Source organism: Stegodyphus dumicola, chromosome 6 (assembly GCF_044657685.1).
Source record: "Stegodyphus dumicola isolate Sdum_Otavi_A_Nest chromosome 6, ASM4465768v1".
Classification (NCBI taxonomy): domain Eukaryota; kingdom Metazoa; phylum Arthropoda; class Arachnida; order Araneae; family Eresidae; genus Stegodyphus; species Stegodyphus dumicola.
Window position 1 is genome coordinate 94656054 of NC_140773.1, and position 18559 is coordinate 94674612.

The 18559-nt window shown below is 34.2% G+C and overlaps 1 protein-coding gene across 2 annotated transcripts in view; it reads right to left on the reverse strand.

Annotated features, from left to right (window-relative positions):
* Positions 1-18559, reverse strand: part of Pgant7 (N-acetylgalactosaminyltransferase 7) — a 154905-nt gene that overhangs the window by 38351 nt on the left and 97995 nt on the right. For both annotated transcript variants that reach the window (XM_085818678.1, XM_085818677.1), the window contains 5 exons: positions 11194-11370; positions 7885-8002; positions 7669-7794; positions 6758-6976; positions 420-518 (listed from right to left, as the gene is read on the reverse strand). In XM_085818678.1, the coding sequence (XP_085674804.1) occupies positions 420-518; positions 6758-6976; positions 7669-7794; positions 7885-8002; positions 11194-11370 (739 nt within the window). The remainder of the gene's footprint in view (positions 1-419; positions 519-6757; positions 6977-7668; positions 7795-7884; positions 8003-11193; positions 11371-18559) is intronic.

Below are 18559 nucleotides of genomic sequence, written 5' to 3' on the forward strand. Positions count from 1 at the left end.
AGCCTTCCCTCCTTTATCCATTTCCATTCTCTTTTAGATTAGTTTAACATCAGTCTGCTATTTGACTTCTTTCTGTCGGAGATTCACTTTTCTAAGATATTCCATGTCTTAAAATATTCTTATGCTAAGCATCTTAGAGTTCCATTCCTAAGTACACACACCTGCTGTATCTAATTTACCTACTACAAATTTTGGCATTTGTTACTAATGCAGAATTTGGAATTGAAAATAATATTACGATAAGAATGAAAAGCACTTGCTACTTCTATGCACATGAAGTTATTGATGAAGATTTAATGCAAGCTATTGGATTTAAAGTTGAATTCTGTATCAAAGAGCTGGGTCAATCTCTCATTCCTATAAAAGTTATTGATTACAGAAACCAACATTAAAATCAAACTATGATTTAAGTAACTTACTTGATTTCCACCAGAACCATGACAATGGCTCATTCCAACAATAGACGGTGGATGAGAGCTCATAGTATCTAAGCACTGACCAGTTAGCATACTTCTAACCTGCAATGTAAATGATTAAATATAAAATAAGCATTAAAAAATAAGTGAACACAAATTCATTCAGAGAAAAGACAATGAATAAATCAAATAAGATTTCCATAAATTTTGAAGAAGAATGAAGGTAACTAAATTCTTATTTCAGCATGAATATAATAAAAGTAATAAAGTGTATCAGTTAGTTTATAACTGATACAGCTAATTTAGTTTTTCTTAGCAAGCAATAGTGTAAAAATTCAAACAGTCAACAAATTATAATAAAAACCTTAAAATAGTAAAAAATATAAAGCTGACTGCATATCTGCCACTAGCTACTTGATGAGTTTACATAAATAGTTGAAACTATGAAGCAGTGGCTTAACTCGCTGAATAAGTGAATTTTTCAGATATTTCAGATAAAGAAATAGACTTACATGAAAATATTTCCCATGAAGTTCGGATATTTTACTACTTTTATGATTTTGATTTCTTTGGGCTGAAACACAAAATTGATGAATATTGAAATTATAAAGTTTTTACAGCCTTCCAGTAAGTAAAACATTAATTATTTTGTTGGAAATAACAGAGATGCTAACAAGATAATCATAGTTGGAAATTTAATCCCAACTCTGGGTCTGCAAAAATTATCCAGAAAGCTTCTTCTGTTAGTGAATTGGATTACCTTGAAGCTTTTCATATTCACTAAAATTTATCTTGATTAATCAATGACTTTTAATTCCTTCCTTCCTATTTTAAAATTATATTAACTTAATTTTCTTTATTATTTTTGTAGACAGATGGCACTACCTTCTCATTCGTTTTACTCTTTCGCTTTTAGTACAAATGTCGCTGCGCCTTCTACATCTGTTGCACATTTCTTTCCTCCTGATGGAGAGGGACCTGTACCTGTTCGTCCTTGAAATCGATAGAACCTTAATTAAAATCTACGCTAAACACAAGGTTATTGCTTGCCTGGTTTTAAATAATAATTCTATAAAGTGTATTAGAGCTCATACAAATAAGCATGCATTAATACCCGTTACTATTAATAATGATATTGAAATACAATCTTTGCAGACATAACAGTTATTCAACAATTTTATATTTCAGCTGATGTAATTATGACAGATGGACGATCCGCTCTAGAAGCAAATAATTTCACTGAACAAATGATCAAACGCTTAGACAAAAATGGAATGGTAGTTCTTTAACAGTTCAAAGCTGTTGTTGGAAAGAGTGCCGAAAATTTCATTTCTCTTAATGCAAACACTTGCAGTCTTTTCTTTATTATCCACCAGAAACATTTCTGATCTATTCTTTATGTGTGTGTGCAATGTATGTATATAGGTATGCCTTTGGCTTACTTGTGTTCCATCTAGTACTTAAAAAACAAAACATTAGATAAACCAATGCATTTCAGAGAAATTGACCACTCCTCTTTGCAAATGGATGGAATCCCCCCCCCCCAATTTAGCAGTATGAGGATCTGTTTAAAGTATGTAGATTATAGGACCTAGTCTCTCGGATTTCCAGCTGTCATATCTGTTGGTAGATTTGGCTCAGTTCAACTTTACAACTCTGCATTGACCTGGTAAGCAAAATTCGATTACTACTCATATTTCCCGTTTTCCAATATCATTGGTTTGTTTAATAGTTACTGCAAGCTAAGAGTAAGAAATTTGTGCGAAATAGATGCATAACAACCTTTATTTTTTGCTTAAAGAAGAAAACTTTAGTAAAGACAATGCTAGTCAAATGCAATTACAATATCATTATCATTAACATAATATCATTAACATTTTCCTTGTGTGAGTAAAGAACAATGGATTGAAATCTGTAGTAGTAATTCTGAAGGCAATGCAAGAACAAACTTTGATAGCTTGTCATGATGATGTCAGCCATACAGATGCCAAAATACTGTATACAATTTACAGCAATGCTACTGGTGGCCAAAAATGCAAAAGGATAGCAAAATATACATCTGAAGCTGCCACAAATGTCAAATTGACAACAGCCAAACTGCCAATGCCTATAGTTTATAGTAACAACTGTTGATTCCAACAACAATATGAAAGACTGGATTGACTGATCGTATCATCTGACTGCTACAAACATTAACATGCTTGTCCAGACTGAAAATCTCACATGTTATGTGGTTCCAATGCCTTCTGCATATCTCACCGCACATAAAATGATTGCTGTCCTGTATAACATCATACTTCGATATGGGCCACCAAGTGTGTACAAGGTCTAGCAGAAAGCTCTATCTGATCATGTTATTTCAAGTTTCACTGCACAGGTATGTGTTCATATGAAATGTATATGGCTGTCTCTCTTTATCATTGCATTTATACAGGGTGATTATAATTAAAGTTTAAGTTTCAAAACGCTATAAAAAAAGAACCACTGATGAAAATGATGTGAAATTTGAAAGGAATGTTATTGAAGAAGGCGGAACGAGTATGGCAGAAGAAAAAATTTAGTTTCAAAAGTTAGCAACAGATGGCGCTGTAAGCGGCAGAATCACGACGAGAAATGAGAAATGTTTCGTAAAACAACGGCTAAGGTGGAAGTTACACATTAAAACGCATTGACAAATTAGAATTGTTGAATAATTTTATTTGCATGACTGTACATATCACATCGGAAGGGACAAATCGGTTGGTTTCAAGAGTTTTGCGGCGGCATACCGCATAAGAACCATTCATCAAAGAAGTTCGGAACTGTCGCAAAACATGTTCAATATGGTGTCCACCGTTGTGTGCAACAAGTTGAAAGCGACAAACAGCATGTTCCACAACGGATCGCAGTGTCTCCGGGGTGATGTTCAGAATGTTTTGCGAAATGCGTGCCTTTAATTCCGCTAAATTTGCAATTGGAGCATGGAACACAACATCCTTCAGATATCCCCACAACCAGAAATCACACGGAGTAAGATCAGGCGATCGGGACGGCCAGGCTGTAGGGAAATGACGGCTGATAATTCGAGCATTTCCGAAATGGCGCCTCAGCAGCTGCTTCACGGGATATGCAATGTGCGGAGGAGCGCCATCTTGCATAAAAATGATTTCATTCACACATCCACGCTGTTGCAGAGCTGGAATCACGTGGTTGCGCAAAAGAGACGCATACCTCTGACCAGTGACGATTGTGGTAACAGGACCGGAAGCACCCGTCTGCTCGAAAAAATATGGTTGTAGGATGACTAATGCCGTAAAGCCACACCATACCGTGACCTTTTCAGGATGAAGTGGTACGGGGTGCGTTGCCAGTGGATTTTCTGTTGCCCATATTCGACAATTCTGGGTATTCACGTATCCTGTCATATGGAAATGGGCTTATGGTCTTATGGTCATATGGAAAGTGGATAATGAATGGCCGTGGAAAATTTCCAACGTCTCCCTAGCTGTCAGGTCAGAAGGAAGCAACTCCTGCACATGGCCAATTTTGTACAGATAGCATTGCAGGATGTTTCGTACCTGTCGTTTCGAATTTTTGCATCATTTTCTTTAGACCTACGACACTCATTGGACCAACGCCTTCTTTTATACCCTTCAGTGTCCTAAATTTTTGCAGAGCTACTCTTGCACAATCATCATTCTTGTAATACAGCTTTACCAGCAGAGCGCGGTCCTGCAGTGAAACACCCATGGCGAATGCCTGAGTCGCGAAATGAGGAACAGCCTGGTACCTGGCGGCTTTATAACACTGAAATTTAACTAACATTTTAATTTACGTCTTCTTCTGCTTGCAGCGCCATCTGTTGGTAACTTTTGAAACTAAATTTTTTCTTCTGCCATACGCTTTCCGCCTTCTTCAATAACATTCCTTTCAAATTTGACGTCATTTTCATGAGTGGTTCTTTTTTTATAGCGTTTTGAAACTTAAACTTTAATTATAATCACCCTGTATATGTGTTCTTCTAAATTAATTGAAACAAAAGTGTCTCATGTCATTATTAAATGAGACAAGATCATGTAAATATGGCTACCGGTAAAATTCAGTTACAGCATTATACTTTGTACGAATTCTAACAAGAAAGAAATGCCACAAAAACATATCGAAATTCAATGAAAGTTTTGGTGGAGATGCAATGTCAGATATAATGCACAGAAGATGGTTAAAAAAAGTTTGAAGCAGATGACTCTGACCATGCTCTGAGTAGTCATCTTTAATTTATGACAGTACCACAATAAAGCAAGACCTTTTTTTTATATTAAAGATTCCGAAAAAGATTGTAGCTTAGTATACCATTTGAGACCAAGCTGTGAAACAAGGATTGATCTACAAATATTCCAGAAGGATAAAGGTCATGAAAAAAGATTGAAAATATTTTAGCATGACTGAGTTGTAATGTGCTTGCTTGGAATAAAAACAAACTCTTCTTAAGCTTGATGATAACTGATGATGAAAAGTGGATTATTTAGGAAAACACTATTAGGAAAAGAGCATAGAGTGCGTCTAGACAACCTTCACATCTAAGCCAAGCTCCAGACTGAATAAGAGAATGCTATGCATATGGTGGGTGTCCAAAGACCAATACATTATGAGGTTTTGAAAACGAATGAATGCCATCAGAAAATGGATGATTTAAATGAAGCAGTCAAAGACTGCCTTATCAACTGTCGATGGTAGTTTAAGCACCTACCATGATTATAACAGGTGATGGGGAATCAGAGTTTGATTCCAGAGAGGAAACCTGAGAAACGGCTACCACTCCGGACAGCAGTGTTCAATAGAACCATATCATACTGCATCAATGATAATGCTAGACTATTACGCTGCTTTGGCAACTTGTCAAAAAATTACAGAGCTAGAACGCAAAATTCTCTCACATCCACTGTACTCCCCTTACACAGTATTCTCTGATTATCACGTGTTTGTCTCCTTGCAGAATTTTTAAGACGGGAAAATTCAAAACTGAAGCAGATGGCAGCCAAGCATGACTTGAGTTCTTTGCCTCTAGGACAAGGTATTTTTTCAAAAATGGTATTCACAAATTACAGTCGCATTGGCAAGAAGCCATAAGTAATGATGGAGATTAAATTGCACAGTTAAAAAAATTATTAAAAGTATGCATTTAGAATTATTATTATTAAAAGCATGAAAATTATATTATTTTCTTTCACTTCCCAAACAGACAGAATATTTCACTAGACAATATATTTACCTGATACGGCAGCTGCATTCACTGCATGCCCTCAACACAGCTGCTTATGTAAAAATGTAGGATCTAGGATCACACAATCAATGAAACCACCTTATTCGCCACAAGCTTATGAAATGAACCAATGACATCACTATGTCAACTTTGAGTGGAGGGGGAGATTACAAAAATCCAAATAACTGGGATGTATTACAGCCAAATGCATTACTGGCAATTCATCATGAGATCCCCATTTTATTTGCTTCAAGCTGCCTAAATTACATTTTGAGAAGTGTGTGTTTGTGGGGGGTGGGTGTATGCGTAAGGCTCACATTTGTGTTTTGTATTACAAGAACAGAAAAAAAGAAATACTTGAATATGTGGCAACAGGAGTTGCTGGACTGGTTGCTGTCAGTTTGAATAAAACGTTGCAGGTTCATAGAGTTTTGCATCTGTATTTTAATAAATAAATGCTAATCAACTTCAGCTCTCTATTCCGATATTATTTCAACACGTAACTTTCCTTTATAAGAGAACTATTTCTAGGAATGGCTACTAATACATCTTTTTGTTTACTGATGACACTGTCAGTAACACTTATTCACTTAACTTGACATACTCCTACTTTTTGAAGACATAATGAATAATCACAATTTTTAAAGCATAATTAATAATCAAAATTTTTTAATTTATTCCTTAGACTGTTAAAATGCATAATTTCTCCTTCACTTCATTCATGCCCACCAATAGGCACCAGTGAAATCACTGAACATTGACATTTTGGCAAGTTCAATTCCTGGCAAATGGGTCGAAGGAGATTTCATGGTCTTATGGTTTTTTCATGACTTTAGGTGAATATGAGTCAGTTCTCCTAAAAAAGGCCTCAACAAAGGCATCCTCCTTTTAGGCAGACAACACTTGCCATAATCCAAATAATCTACTCAGATTCATTCAGTATTAAAGACTTCAAAAGAAATAAATGAAATTGTTTGATGATACACTTAAATCTTCTATTTTTATGGTTGATAACCATTTCCTCAGTGAAGTTGTAAAACTTTAAAGAAAAATTTTTAAAAAATTCTGCAATAAATTTAGAGACCAACAGGAAATTACTAACCTCTCCCCAAAAAAGATTTTTGGGTAATACAGGAAATTTATGAAGCACATCATAAGCTACATTTTCCATATACCATTTGAAGGGTTTACATTGCAAGCGCTCTCGAATTGCTAGCTGTCCACTGATATCTCCATGATCATATTGTCTAGCCATTGGTTCACGAGTGTAAAAATATTCTTTATATTCATCCATCCAAACTTCCACAACTCTTTTGTAATTCTAAAATGAAACACGAAAAAAAATATTGAAGAAAAATACAGCAACATTATACTATTTAAAAGCTCAATTAAACAGTGTTTGAGTTTTGTTTTTAATAATTTTGATACTGCTTGCAGCATCAAATGTGAGCAATTCAAAAATATTAAAAAAAGTTGAATAAGTATTCTTTTGAGAGTGTTATTTAATATTTTCATAAATTTAAAAGTATGACTTAATTAGAAAAAGCAACGATATGCTCATAGCAAATTGCAAGCACGAATTTAATTAAATATGCTAAATGGTATGAGGTATTTTAAGGTATAACATACATGCTCCAAACGCAGTTGAGGCTATTATGAGATGTGATTCTGAATTTTATTTGTACTGCATTTAAAATATACATCTCTCATACACACTTGAGAAATTTGAAATCTAAAATTTTAGTTCTTATATAAAATGCTACTGAGATTTAATTTTATACTAAACAGAAGTCCTTAGAACAGCAGTGTTTATAAAACTACACTGGATTTAAGACTATGATGTACAGCACACAATAATAACTTCATTCAAAGAAATCAATTGAAAACTTTATCTGGTAATGAAACAGGAATCATTTCAAAAGAGAGAATGGTGAGGGGAGAAAGAAATTAAGTAAAAATTCATGCAAAATCTTCCATAAACTTAAATTATAAAAGTACACAACTGTTACTTACTAAAGTTACAATTGGCCCTTTGCGTTTTTCAGCTAATTTACCAAATGAATAGGGCATAAAGCCTCGATATATGTGACCAACTCTTGAGCATGGAACCCATTCTATACTTCCACCACACTGCCAAATCTACATGTTTAAAGGGAAAAGTTATGAACAAATTTGACTTTCACAATATATGCCTAAGCAAAAAATAAATAAAAGGGGAACAAAACATACCTTGAATGATAATTCAAAATTTTCTCCTCCCCAAACTAAAAGACCAGGATCATATGCACCGAGTTCTAAGAAATATTCTCTGTTTATTGCAAACAAACCTCCAGCATGTGTTGGTGATCTATAAAAGAAACAAAAACTTGAATGATTTTTTTTTTTTCCCCTCAAATTTGAAGAAAAGTCATCTAGCATACAACCCACTGAGCATGGAATTTACCTACAACACAGACATGGACATTATCTTATTTTAGAAAAGGCAAATGTATGTGCCGTGGACACAGTCAAGTGATCAAGTTCAAAGGGATTCTTCTTTTATCTTGCAATGTGAAAGCATTGACAAATTTCCCCTTATTTTCAGGAAAAAGGGAGTTTTATTGTTTAGCAGGAGTCATGCTACAATTTATTATTATTTTTCTTAAAGCAAAGATGAGTTTTCTGCTCTGAAGTTTATATTCAGTTTAAAATATTATAATGCGTATTATACAGTACAAAATCCGCAATCTGGACGTCCATTATCCGAAATGATCTATACATAACTTTAAATTCAGATTTATTTTCTACTTTTTAATTCTCCTAATCTCGTTTCCATGTAATTCATATTGTAGTGAATTTCATATATTTGTTTATTTGATTAGCAAGAGAATTGAGTGCTTACTAATATTCTATAATGTATATAATAAATAGTAAATAAAAACAAATAAGTATTTGTATAAATTCATATCAAAATTAAGTATGCAAAATTAAATAATGTCATTTTATTGTAATTTCAGGAAAGATAATTTACTTAATTTAGGGAAGAGATACTTTGTTTACTAATAAGAACAAATAAATTTTAAATCTTGGTATCTTGGTAGGAGAAATTTAAATCTTGGTATCCTCAGTATTGAAAGTAGGAGGCCTTTCTTTTTCTTTTTTCCCATGGGAAGGGAAACAGAATAAAATATCCATACTGAACAAGCCCATACTCATTCAGAAAGTCTCATGATTCATTTTAAACTAGTAGTAGACCAGATTATAGAAACAACTTTAAAACCAGAATCAGTTAATTTAGAAGTTAAACAACAAATCAGTTGTTTTATTAGCTCTTCCATTGCATTCTATCACTAGTGGGCCATATGACTAGTACAAAGGGAAGATCAAGAATGAAAGAGCAACAACTAATAATTTCAATAACAGGAAAACTTTTTGCAATATACTAATATCCTTAATGGATAGATTTTTAGCTTGTGAACTGAAGAAACCTCATTACTAACATTAACAGATATGGCACTGTGTATGATAATTGCGTGAGTATGGGTTCGTAATAAACTGAATGCACAAAAGTATATAAAATTTACTATAATCACAACAAATAAAACAAAATGTTTAAATTTCCTCAGATATACATACAGTATTGCAATATCTCACAGTAGTTATCTTTTAAACTACTCAAACGTTCAATAGAACTTATTTCAAAACAGAGAAAGCTAATCCCAATTCACCGTGAATTCGCTACAGGAAACAATAACAGTTATCCAAACAACTTTTTAAAAAACTCATAAAATAATGTAACTGAGATGTTTTCCTCCCGTAATAAGCACAAGAATATTCTGGTATTTTCTCGATTTCTCCTGAAATAAAAGCATACAATTATGAGATATCTATTTATTAAATGCGTGTGCTTTTGTATTTTTAATTTTTCGGCTTAGCTTTCTCTTCAAATAAGTCTTCTGCTGCATTGCATGGGAATATAAAACATTTTTAATTAATTCTATTTAAAAATAGCTAAATCAATACAAAAAAACATAACACTATATATCAAAACTGTGTATATTTGGTAACAACTTTTAAAATGTAGTATCAGATATGGAGTGATTCTATAACTAGGTGATCTTATGATAAAGTCTGATTGCATTAACATTTGAATTACAGTCAAAAGTCGTTAATCCGGACCTCAAAGCTGCAAACTTTCTGCGCATGCATTCACGCGTGCGTGCAACACTTTTACGCATACGCATATGCGTGTGCGCACGCGCATAATACCTTTACGCATGCACGTTTAATGTATAACAGACGGTATAAGCTAAGCTAAAATTACCTAATTATCTATTTCAGTTAATGTTGCAGATTGCATTGTTCCTTAATCTTCGAATTGGATGCGGTTTATTATTTTTTGCAGACTGTTAGAGCAATTTTATAAAAGTAAGCTTGAACTTTCGATTATGTCAAATAGAATTTCCGATGTTGGAGCTGCCAAAGGATCTATAAAGCGAAAGTATGTTTCAATGTCCATCAAACAAAAAGTGGAATTGCTGCCAAAAATGGATAAAGGCATATCCTTTGTTTCTCTAACCATTCCGAAATCTGTTTATTAATTTCACACTGCTCTGCGGGGCGGGTACGTCGCGGAGCGTAATGAATTGGAAGTTGATCTGTCAGCACTATCATTATCTTCAGGGCAGATGTTTTTATTTTATTTGGCTTATAATTCCTTACTAAATGTAGTATTTCATCTCGATGCACTCCGTCTTTGATATGATTTAAATCAAATTCCTCGTCATTATAATTCACTTCCGATAGTGAAGAAAGTGACACAGAGGATATTGAAATTATGTCTGTTTATAGAATTAAAGAGAAAGTATTATAACATAAAACGAAGTAACTTAAACAACTTACATCGAAAGAAATGTTTAATAAAGTAAATAAATATTAAGCTTTTTTTTTTGTAAATTTTGATAACCTTTAGATTATAATTGTTATTTATTTCATAAATTACGGTTCCATATTTTTAATTTTATAATTTCTGCATGCCATCTTACCAGATTTAAACTGATGATCTATAATCCGGAATCGCCGAAGTCCCGACGAGTCTGGATTAAAGACATTTGACTGTACTAACATTAATGTGACTGGATAATGTTGTCCATCCTTTAACTGGCATAACATAGCCCTGAGACATTTTTTTACATTTAAGTGAGTTACAAAAAGTAATCACATCAACTGAAGGCTTAGTTAAGGTGAAATACATTAACAACTTGGCTGTTCAGTAGTAATGCCCAGGTACCGTTGTGTGTTGTCTGCGTCACACAGCAAAAATTTCAATGATCGGCAAAAGCCAACCTCTATGTTAAGAGTTATGTGTTGAAATCTTCAGTGAAGATGTTTTAAGGGAAATTGACAGCCACTAGGCTCACTTACATAAAGTGATGAAAACTGGATACATAAAAGAAAAATAAGAACACAGTAATAAAACATTAATAACAGTTCACTAAACATGAAAATTTTTGCCTATTATTATTTTATCAACTGTATATAAAATAAGTACTAACATACTTATATGGTTCACTGTGGTATTTTCTCCTTTTTGCTTCTTGCTCAGGTAATTCTGTTTCTTTGTAAAGCATACCCCATTCAAAAATTCCTCGAAAATGTACATCTCCATGATAAACTGGTCTGTATTCAAAATTGTCTTTATCAATTCCATCAATAACAGGAACTGTCATTACTGTCCTAAAAAAAGAAGTTACAACATTTCATGCACAAGCATTAATATTAAAAACATATTAAGCATAAATATAAAAACAGGCAAAAACAAATAATGCTGAGCTGCATAAATACTCCTTATGTAGCTTTGAAAGCCTACATAATCAGAAATTTTGTAAAGCATAAATAAAGATTGTAGTGTCTGGTCCTTAAAAGTATTAAACTAAAAAGTGGGTAATATAAATGAGAGAGAGACAGACACTGGCTTTCAGCAAAATAAGCGAAAAGCTCAATGTGACAGGTTATAAAATTAGCGATTTGTGTTATAATTAATATAGGTGTGTGTATCAGAAGTGTGATAGCACAACATGACTGGACAGAGAGTGACACGGGAGGATGATTGAATAGATGGTGAGTGCACGCTTCAATGAAAAAAACGGATGCTGTGAAAGAACGATGACGATGCAAAGATGTACCACTTCCATCGTCACTTTTCATTTGCTACTACTTCATCTGTAAATAACATCAAAATACATCAACATTCATCACAAATAGTTCAATATATTTGCCTTATCTATCTCCTCATCCCCTAGAAACCAAGCCACATACATGGTGCAAGTTTCAGTGAATTTGTTTGTCAGATAATCTCAATTTATTAAGCCCATATTTATTAAGCTTTTTGCATACTGTATTTGTAATTTATATCTGTTGATTATCTTAAACTACTATCACATACAATATTTTTTGCCAGAACATAAATTTAGAAGGAACAATTCTGGGATGTCAGCTTACCATCTTCCAAGTGAAGGGTTACCATCTTCACTTGGTAAACAGGCTGAAAGCCAAACAAGAATCAGTTATCGCTCAGATAGGCAAAACCGATGTTTCCTTCCAAGTGCGATTACTTTTCCCTGTTGTATTTTGTATTGCTCACGCACTTTTCATTTTAAACTTTATTGTTAGTTATGGAAAATAATAGAAAGGTGATGGCTATTAAGTAAATAATTTTTATCTCAACTCTGGCGAATTTAAAAGCTAAAGAGAAAAAACGTGCAAAGAGAAGTCCTATTCTTTGTAATGATCTGCTGTATATATTTGATTTTATTATTGTAAATAGTTATTTTTGTATCCATATACTTATTTAATAAATTTTGTGTACATGATATAATGACACTTACTGATATTTGTTTTGTGATGAGTCAAAAATTTGTATTTCATCCCCAAAATGTTAAATATTTCATAAAGGCTACTTGCTCAAATTTTTTGTTTAAATTTCCAAATATAGTTAAAAATGCAAAGGTTGTGTGTAAGTAGGTGAATTGTAATGACTAGCCTAATGCACTTCAATTATTTTTCAACTGTGTATTCCATATCCATCATAATCTGCAAAGAACTGATGACTACATTTGCTGACAATTATATAACCATTATATGAATTATAAGTAACTTCAAATAAACTTTTTGGCAATGTTTATTTTTTTATTCATATATATATATATATATATAATCTTAAATCCACTTAGTGTGAAATCAATTTATTCTACTACTTGAGGAGATAATATAATCAATATTATTTAGTAAATATATATACCGGGTGACCATAATTAAACTGACATAGTGTTCTGTAGCGCGATCTCTTTGCGAGAATGTTACCACATTTTGTACGAAGATTAAACAAGACAGGGGACGAAGGATTCCGCGAAAAAACAAATTAGTTCCAAAAGTCACCGCTAGAGGAATATTTGGTGCTGTGTAATAGAAAATAGAGTGTTAACAAATGCAAATCAATACGGAAATTATCTTTTATTTTGCATTCAAATGAGGTTTAATGTGGCTGCCGTTGTTGTGGACCACATATTGCATTCTGTGCATAGTATGCACAACAGCAGAAAGTAACATGTCTGCAGGAATCTCCTGTACAGTCTGTGATATGTTATCCTTCAACGTAGCCAGGTCCTAAACCACCCCTTTATAGACCTTGGACTTAAGGTAACCCCATAGCCAGAAGTCGCATGGGGTAAGATCAGATGACCGAGGTGGCCATGCAGTTGGAAAGTAGCGACTAATGACTCTTTCTGTTGTGAATTTCTGTCATAGCATCTGTTGCACCCGTACAGCAACATGTGGACTGGCTCCATCTTGCATGAAAAAGATTTCCCCCAGGCACCGTCTTTGCTGAAGTGCCGGAATGACAAAGCTGTTCAACATGTGGCGATATTTCTCTCCGGTAACAGAACAGGTTTCCAGTCCTGTCCAGGTAATGTTCTCATAGAAGAATGGACCTACGATAAATTCCGCTGTGAACCCACACCAAACAGTTACCTTTGGTGAATGTAAGGAAATTGCTGTGACTGCGTGTGGTGATTTGTCATCCCAAATTTGGCAGTTCTGGGTATTCACAGTTCCATTCAGATAAAAGTGGGCCTCGTCTCCCCTAAGATTTTCTACGGCCAAGCATCATCCACCTCCATTCTGGCAAGAAAGGTGAGAGCAAAAGTCAATCACTTATCATGGTCAGGGTACAGTAACTCCTGTACACGGCTGACATTGTACGGATAGAAGTTGATAATCTTTCGTAAGATTTTCCATACCGTACTGTAAGGCATATACATATTCTGAGCTACTCCACGAGTGCTAGAGGTGGCCGCAATATTGTCTGGTCCTCTGTCGACAATCGCCGTGGCAACTGCTTCGATTGTATCCTGTGGTACAGGTTTTCGTCCTCTGCCTGACTGAACCTTCAGAGAACCTGTTTTCTCAAACGTCGCAACCATTGCATTTAGCCCATTAACTGACACAGGACTGTTACCTTTACGATTTTTTTTTTTTTTTTTTTTGCGTTCTAAAAGCACGAAGAGCGGCTGACACGTTGCACTGGTTGAGGTAAAAGAAGTTGACCAGTAACGCACGCTCGACTAAAGAAAGAGACATTGCACATAAACTTTCAATCTGATTGATTCGAAACATAACACATTGCCTTTTAAAACCCAAGCAGCTGGCCCTGTGCGAATGGATGTAATGTGAAATTTGAATAAAGAACTTCTTCTTCTGCTCAGCGTACGTGATAATGCAGATCACGAGACTTTATTGGTGTTTATGTAGATTTTACGCTTTTTTAAAAGTGTTGCTATTTTGCACTTGAATTAAATCAGAAAATGAGCATAATAAAAGGTAATTTTATTCTGTATTAATTTGCATTTGTTAACACTCTATTTTCTATTACACAGTGCCAAATATATCCCTAGCGGTGACTTTTGGAACTAATTTGCTTTTTCACGGAATCCTTCGTCCCATCTTGTTTAATCTTCCTACAAAATGTGGCGTCATTCTCGCAAATAGATCGCGCTTACAGTACACTGTCAGTTTAATTATGGCCACTCGGTAATCTATGCTTTAATAAATATACATAATCGCTGATTACGCAATTTCAATTTAAAAGTAATTAGCAGAAAAGTAAAGCGTGCATATACAAACATATTTAAAAGAATTATTCCCCTTAAAAACTCAGCGGCGCAAACAGCCCTAACGGGCCAAGGCCTGCCGTGTCCCAAAATCTGCTTTCTTGTCCGGGGACCCCGGGATGCGCGAGCATATGCCCTGAACAAGTAGGCAGCTTGTTATAGGACCCCCAGCTTTTAGTTCCCAAGCGAACTCGGTACTTATTTTATTGGCCCAAGGAATGGAAATCAAGGGATGAAAGGCTTAGTCTACCTTGCCCAGCCGGGATTCGAACCCCGAACCTGTGGTACTGCTGCACAATATGTTAGCCACCAGGCCTTATTTCCCTTAAACTTAGTTAAAAAATTCTATTAGATAACAATAACATTCTTTTCACATGGTTAGCCCGAAATATGAAAAATTTGACGCCGAATAATTTGTAAACAAATCATCAGAAATAGCATGTCATAAAATATTGTCTACTCTGAAATTCCCGCAATTATAAATTTAATGAATATGTAAACATTTAAAAACAACTTAGACACCTATACTTCAACAAAACAGCAATATATATATATAAGGCTTTTTTCGTATTTCTTCAATTAAATCGGCATCTATTTCCACCGTCCATGATTTCACAACAAGAGCCATCGCCTTATTGAAAATTACTGTGATCCTTCAGAAACGGAACTTTCGTCTGATTGGTTGAACGTACGCGGAACATGTCTCCAGATGGAACATTTTCGGGAAAATTTCAAGATATTTTGCCTAGCTAGACAAAACATTTCTCGGAAGCCTCCCACTTAAAGCAGTGCTACTAGAATCTCGTTTCTTGGAAATGTCCCACCTAGCCGCGCGCTTTGATAGAAGTGATAAGGCCCTAACTAAATTAAGAAACATTTGTTGCTTCAAAATTACACTTCAGTGATTAGTGGCAGTACAGCAGGGTACTCAATAATTCTCATGGTCAATGGAAAAATGCACAAGCAACATTCTTTTAATGTTTTTATAGTAAGAACTTTCCAGATGAAAGTGATAACTGCTTCGTTCATAAATTTCCTTCAAATATGATAAGAAAAGAGCTTTATTAACTCTGATACATTTTTTTGCATTTCATATCAATAGTTTTTATTCAAATAATGTTTCTTACAGTTCCACTTCTCACTGGAGTATTTTAACAACCATTCTTAATGCTAAATGTAGCAAAAATGTACTTAAACAATGATATACCGTAATTTCCTGGAAGAAACGCCGCGGTGTTTACGTGTTTAAAACTTAAATTTTCAGCGGGTGCGGCGTTTAGGTGCACTAAAAATAAAATATTTCCTATGATGGTCATTGTACATTGTTTGGATGGCCTTGTCATTGTGCATAGACTGGTTCTGTTCCCACACAAAAGACCACTCAGTTGCTTTTTGCAAACGTTATTTTGTTTACATTCTTTCCCTTGAACGAACCTACATGTCTTATTCACCCTAAACGAGATCTCAGAACAATAACATTCTTCCCCCTTTCAAATCCACATTCTCATCAGTTTGAATAGTCTCTCTCCTCTGCCATTCCATGAATCTTCCAGGACCCATCCTCTCCCCACCCCTGCCTTTTCTGCAATTTTTTTCAAAGGTGGACACGACTCCACCTGCCTCGCAATAACGAACTCTGACGTATTTCCCCTTCAGCCTGAATGGATTTTTCTTGGCATTCTGCCAAATACAGATTCCATCAGTTTGAGTACAAATACTTGTTGGATAGTTTTTAATTAGGGAGTGGAACATTTTTGAAAATGTCTCTAAATGGCACAGAAGCTATACATTTCTTACCTTTAATTTATTTTTGAGTTATGGTTTCATTTCATGCATTTTTCTTAACTGATATGTCATAATTCAGGACTTAGGTTGAGTTTTTGCATCTATACGGCCCAAGACGATGTCACGCGCAATTTAATCTATTGCGGCGTTTACGCTGATGCAGCCTTTCTTCCGGAAATTACAGTAATAATAATTATTTTCATATTGAAAATATGCTATTTGGGTACAGCATTTAATTTTTCTTCAATAACAAAATCATAAACCTAAAAAACTGTGTTCCACTCCATTACACAGTATCACACATGTTTTTTTACAGATATTTTGCATCTTTTGTCATCCATAATACAAATGTACACAAATTTCAAGTCAAAAATCACTATTCACAGATGAAATCCTTGTAATTTGCTAATAAAAATCATATTATTTGAAAAAAGAAGTAAAAAAGCATTAACTAATAAAATACAAAGAAAATACTACCAAACATAGCAATAATTAATTAAAACACAAATTAGCAATTAAACAGAGGAAGCCTCTTTTTTGTAATCAAGTGGTATTTAGAACAGATGAAGGAAGTGGTATAAAGCTGAAACTGAATAACTCAAGCTGTCTCTGTTAGCCCCAAAATTACTATATCCTAATTTGTTTCCTTGCTGAAAAGCAATACCTTAATGAGGCAATAGTTATGCATGCTACAAACTCATTTAATGATAATGTTGCTTGCTCATTTTCTCCAGACTTTGAAACCCAGGCAAAACAAATGTTTTCGGACAACTTCTTTGTAAAAAAAAAATGTATTATAAATTTGTTCAAGAATTTTTTCCTGAATGGATCACATTATCGTATTTTATATTGCTTTCTATGAAAATTTTTTTTTTCGCGTAATGTGTGTTTGTATTAGATCAGGGAAACATTATGTTTGTTAAGTGAGTTTCCACTATATACTTCCTTATTTTTAAGACAGCCATTTTTAAAGTGATAAATTGCTTCACTTGTCATGAGCAGAGCTGTAAGTAAGCCACAGGTTAACAAATTTTCTTTTTTTCAAAAATATGTTGGCAACTTTTGATTTACTGACAACTGAAGAAGATAAGAACTGTAAGCAGGCCACATGTTAATGTATTTTCTTTAAAAGAAATGTTAATTTTTGATTTACTGATAACTGGGAAAGATGTTATATTGTTCTTTCAAGAAAGAGACATTTTACTTTGCACTGAAATATGTAAAAATGGCCATGAAATAAAAATATATATCAGTAAATGCATTTGGAGGCGAAATGCAAAAAAACTGCAAGTAAGAGAAAAGCATATGTTCTGACGGGTGTTTCAGTGGCTCCAAAATACTGTTCTGTAAACAGCACTGCAATTTTATTTACTATTGGATACAGGGACTGACACCAATTAAATTGAGGAAGAAATAACGGTTGATCTTTACATTACGGTAACTGGTAGTTTGGCGACATTTTGGAGGCGATAAAGGTTACTACCTGGGACTTTGGTAATAACGTGAGCAGTACTGAGTTCCGATTACGCATTATTTTGTGTGGGGGAAATGAGAGATCATGGGATATGTCATGTGATATTAATGGACGAATTACGGTTCTTTAATCGGAAGAGATCATGGGATATGTCATGTGATTTTAATGGACGAATTGCTGTTCTTTAATGGGGAAAAATCTGGGAATTTCATATTTGGCTTTATTCTGTGTTGTGTGAAATAGTGTTTGTGAATTTTTGGATCCCATGGCCGTAAGTAAAGTGAATTCGAAATGGGTATTTAGTGGTATTGAAAAGGATAGTAAGAAATGTTTTTTAAGGTTGTGTGAGAGAGAAATAAACATGTTTTATTATGTTATTTATTTTACGTGGTATCTTGCTTTGAAAGATAAGTATGATTTTAAAGATTCTGAAAGAGAATGAAGAAAAGTGTATCCGCCACGTAATGAAGATTCTGAAGGAGATTAGGTAAGTTAG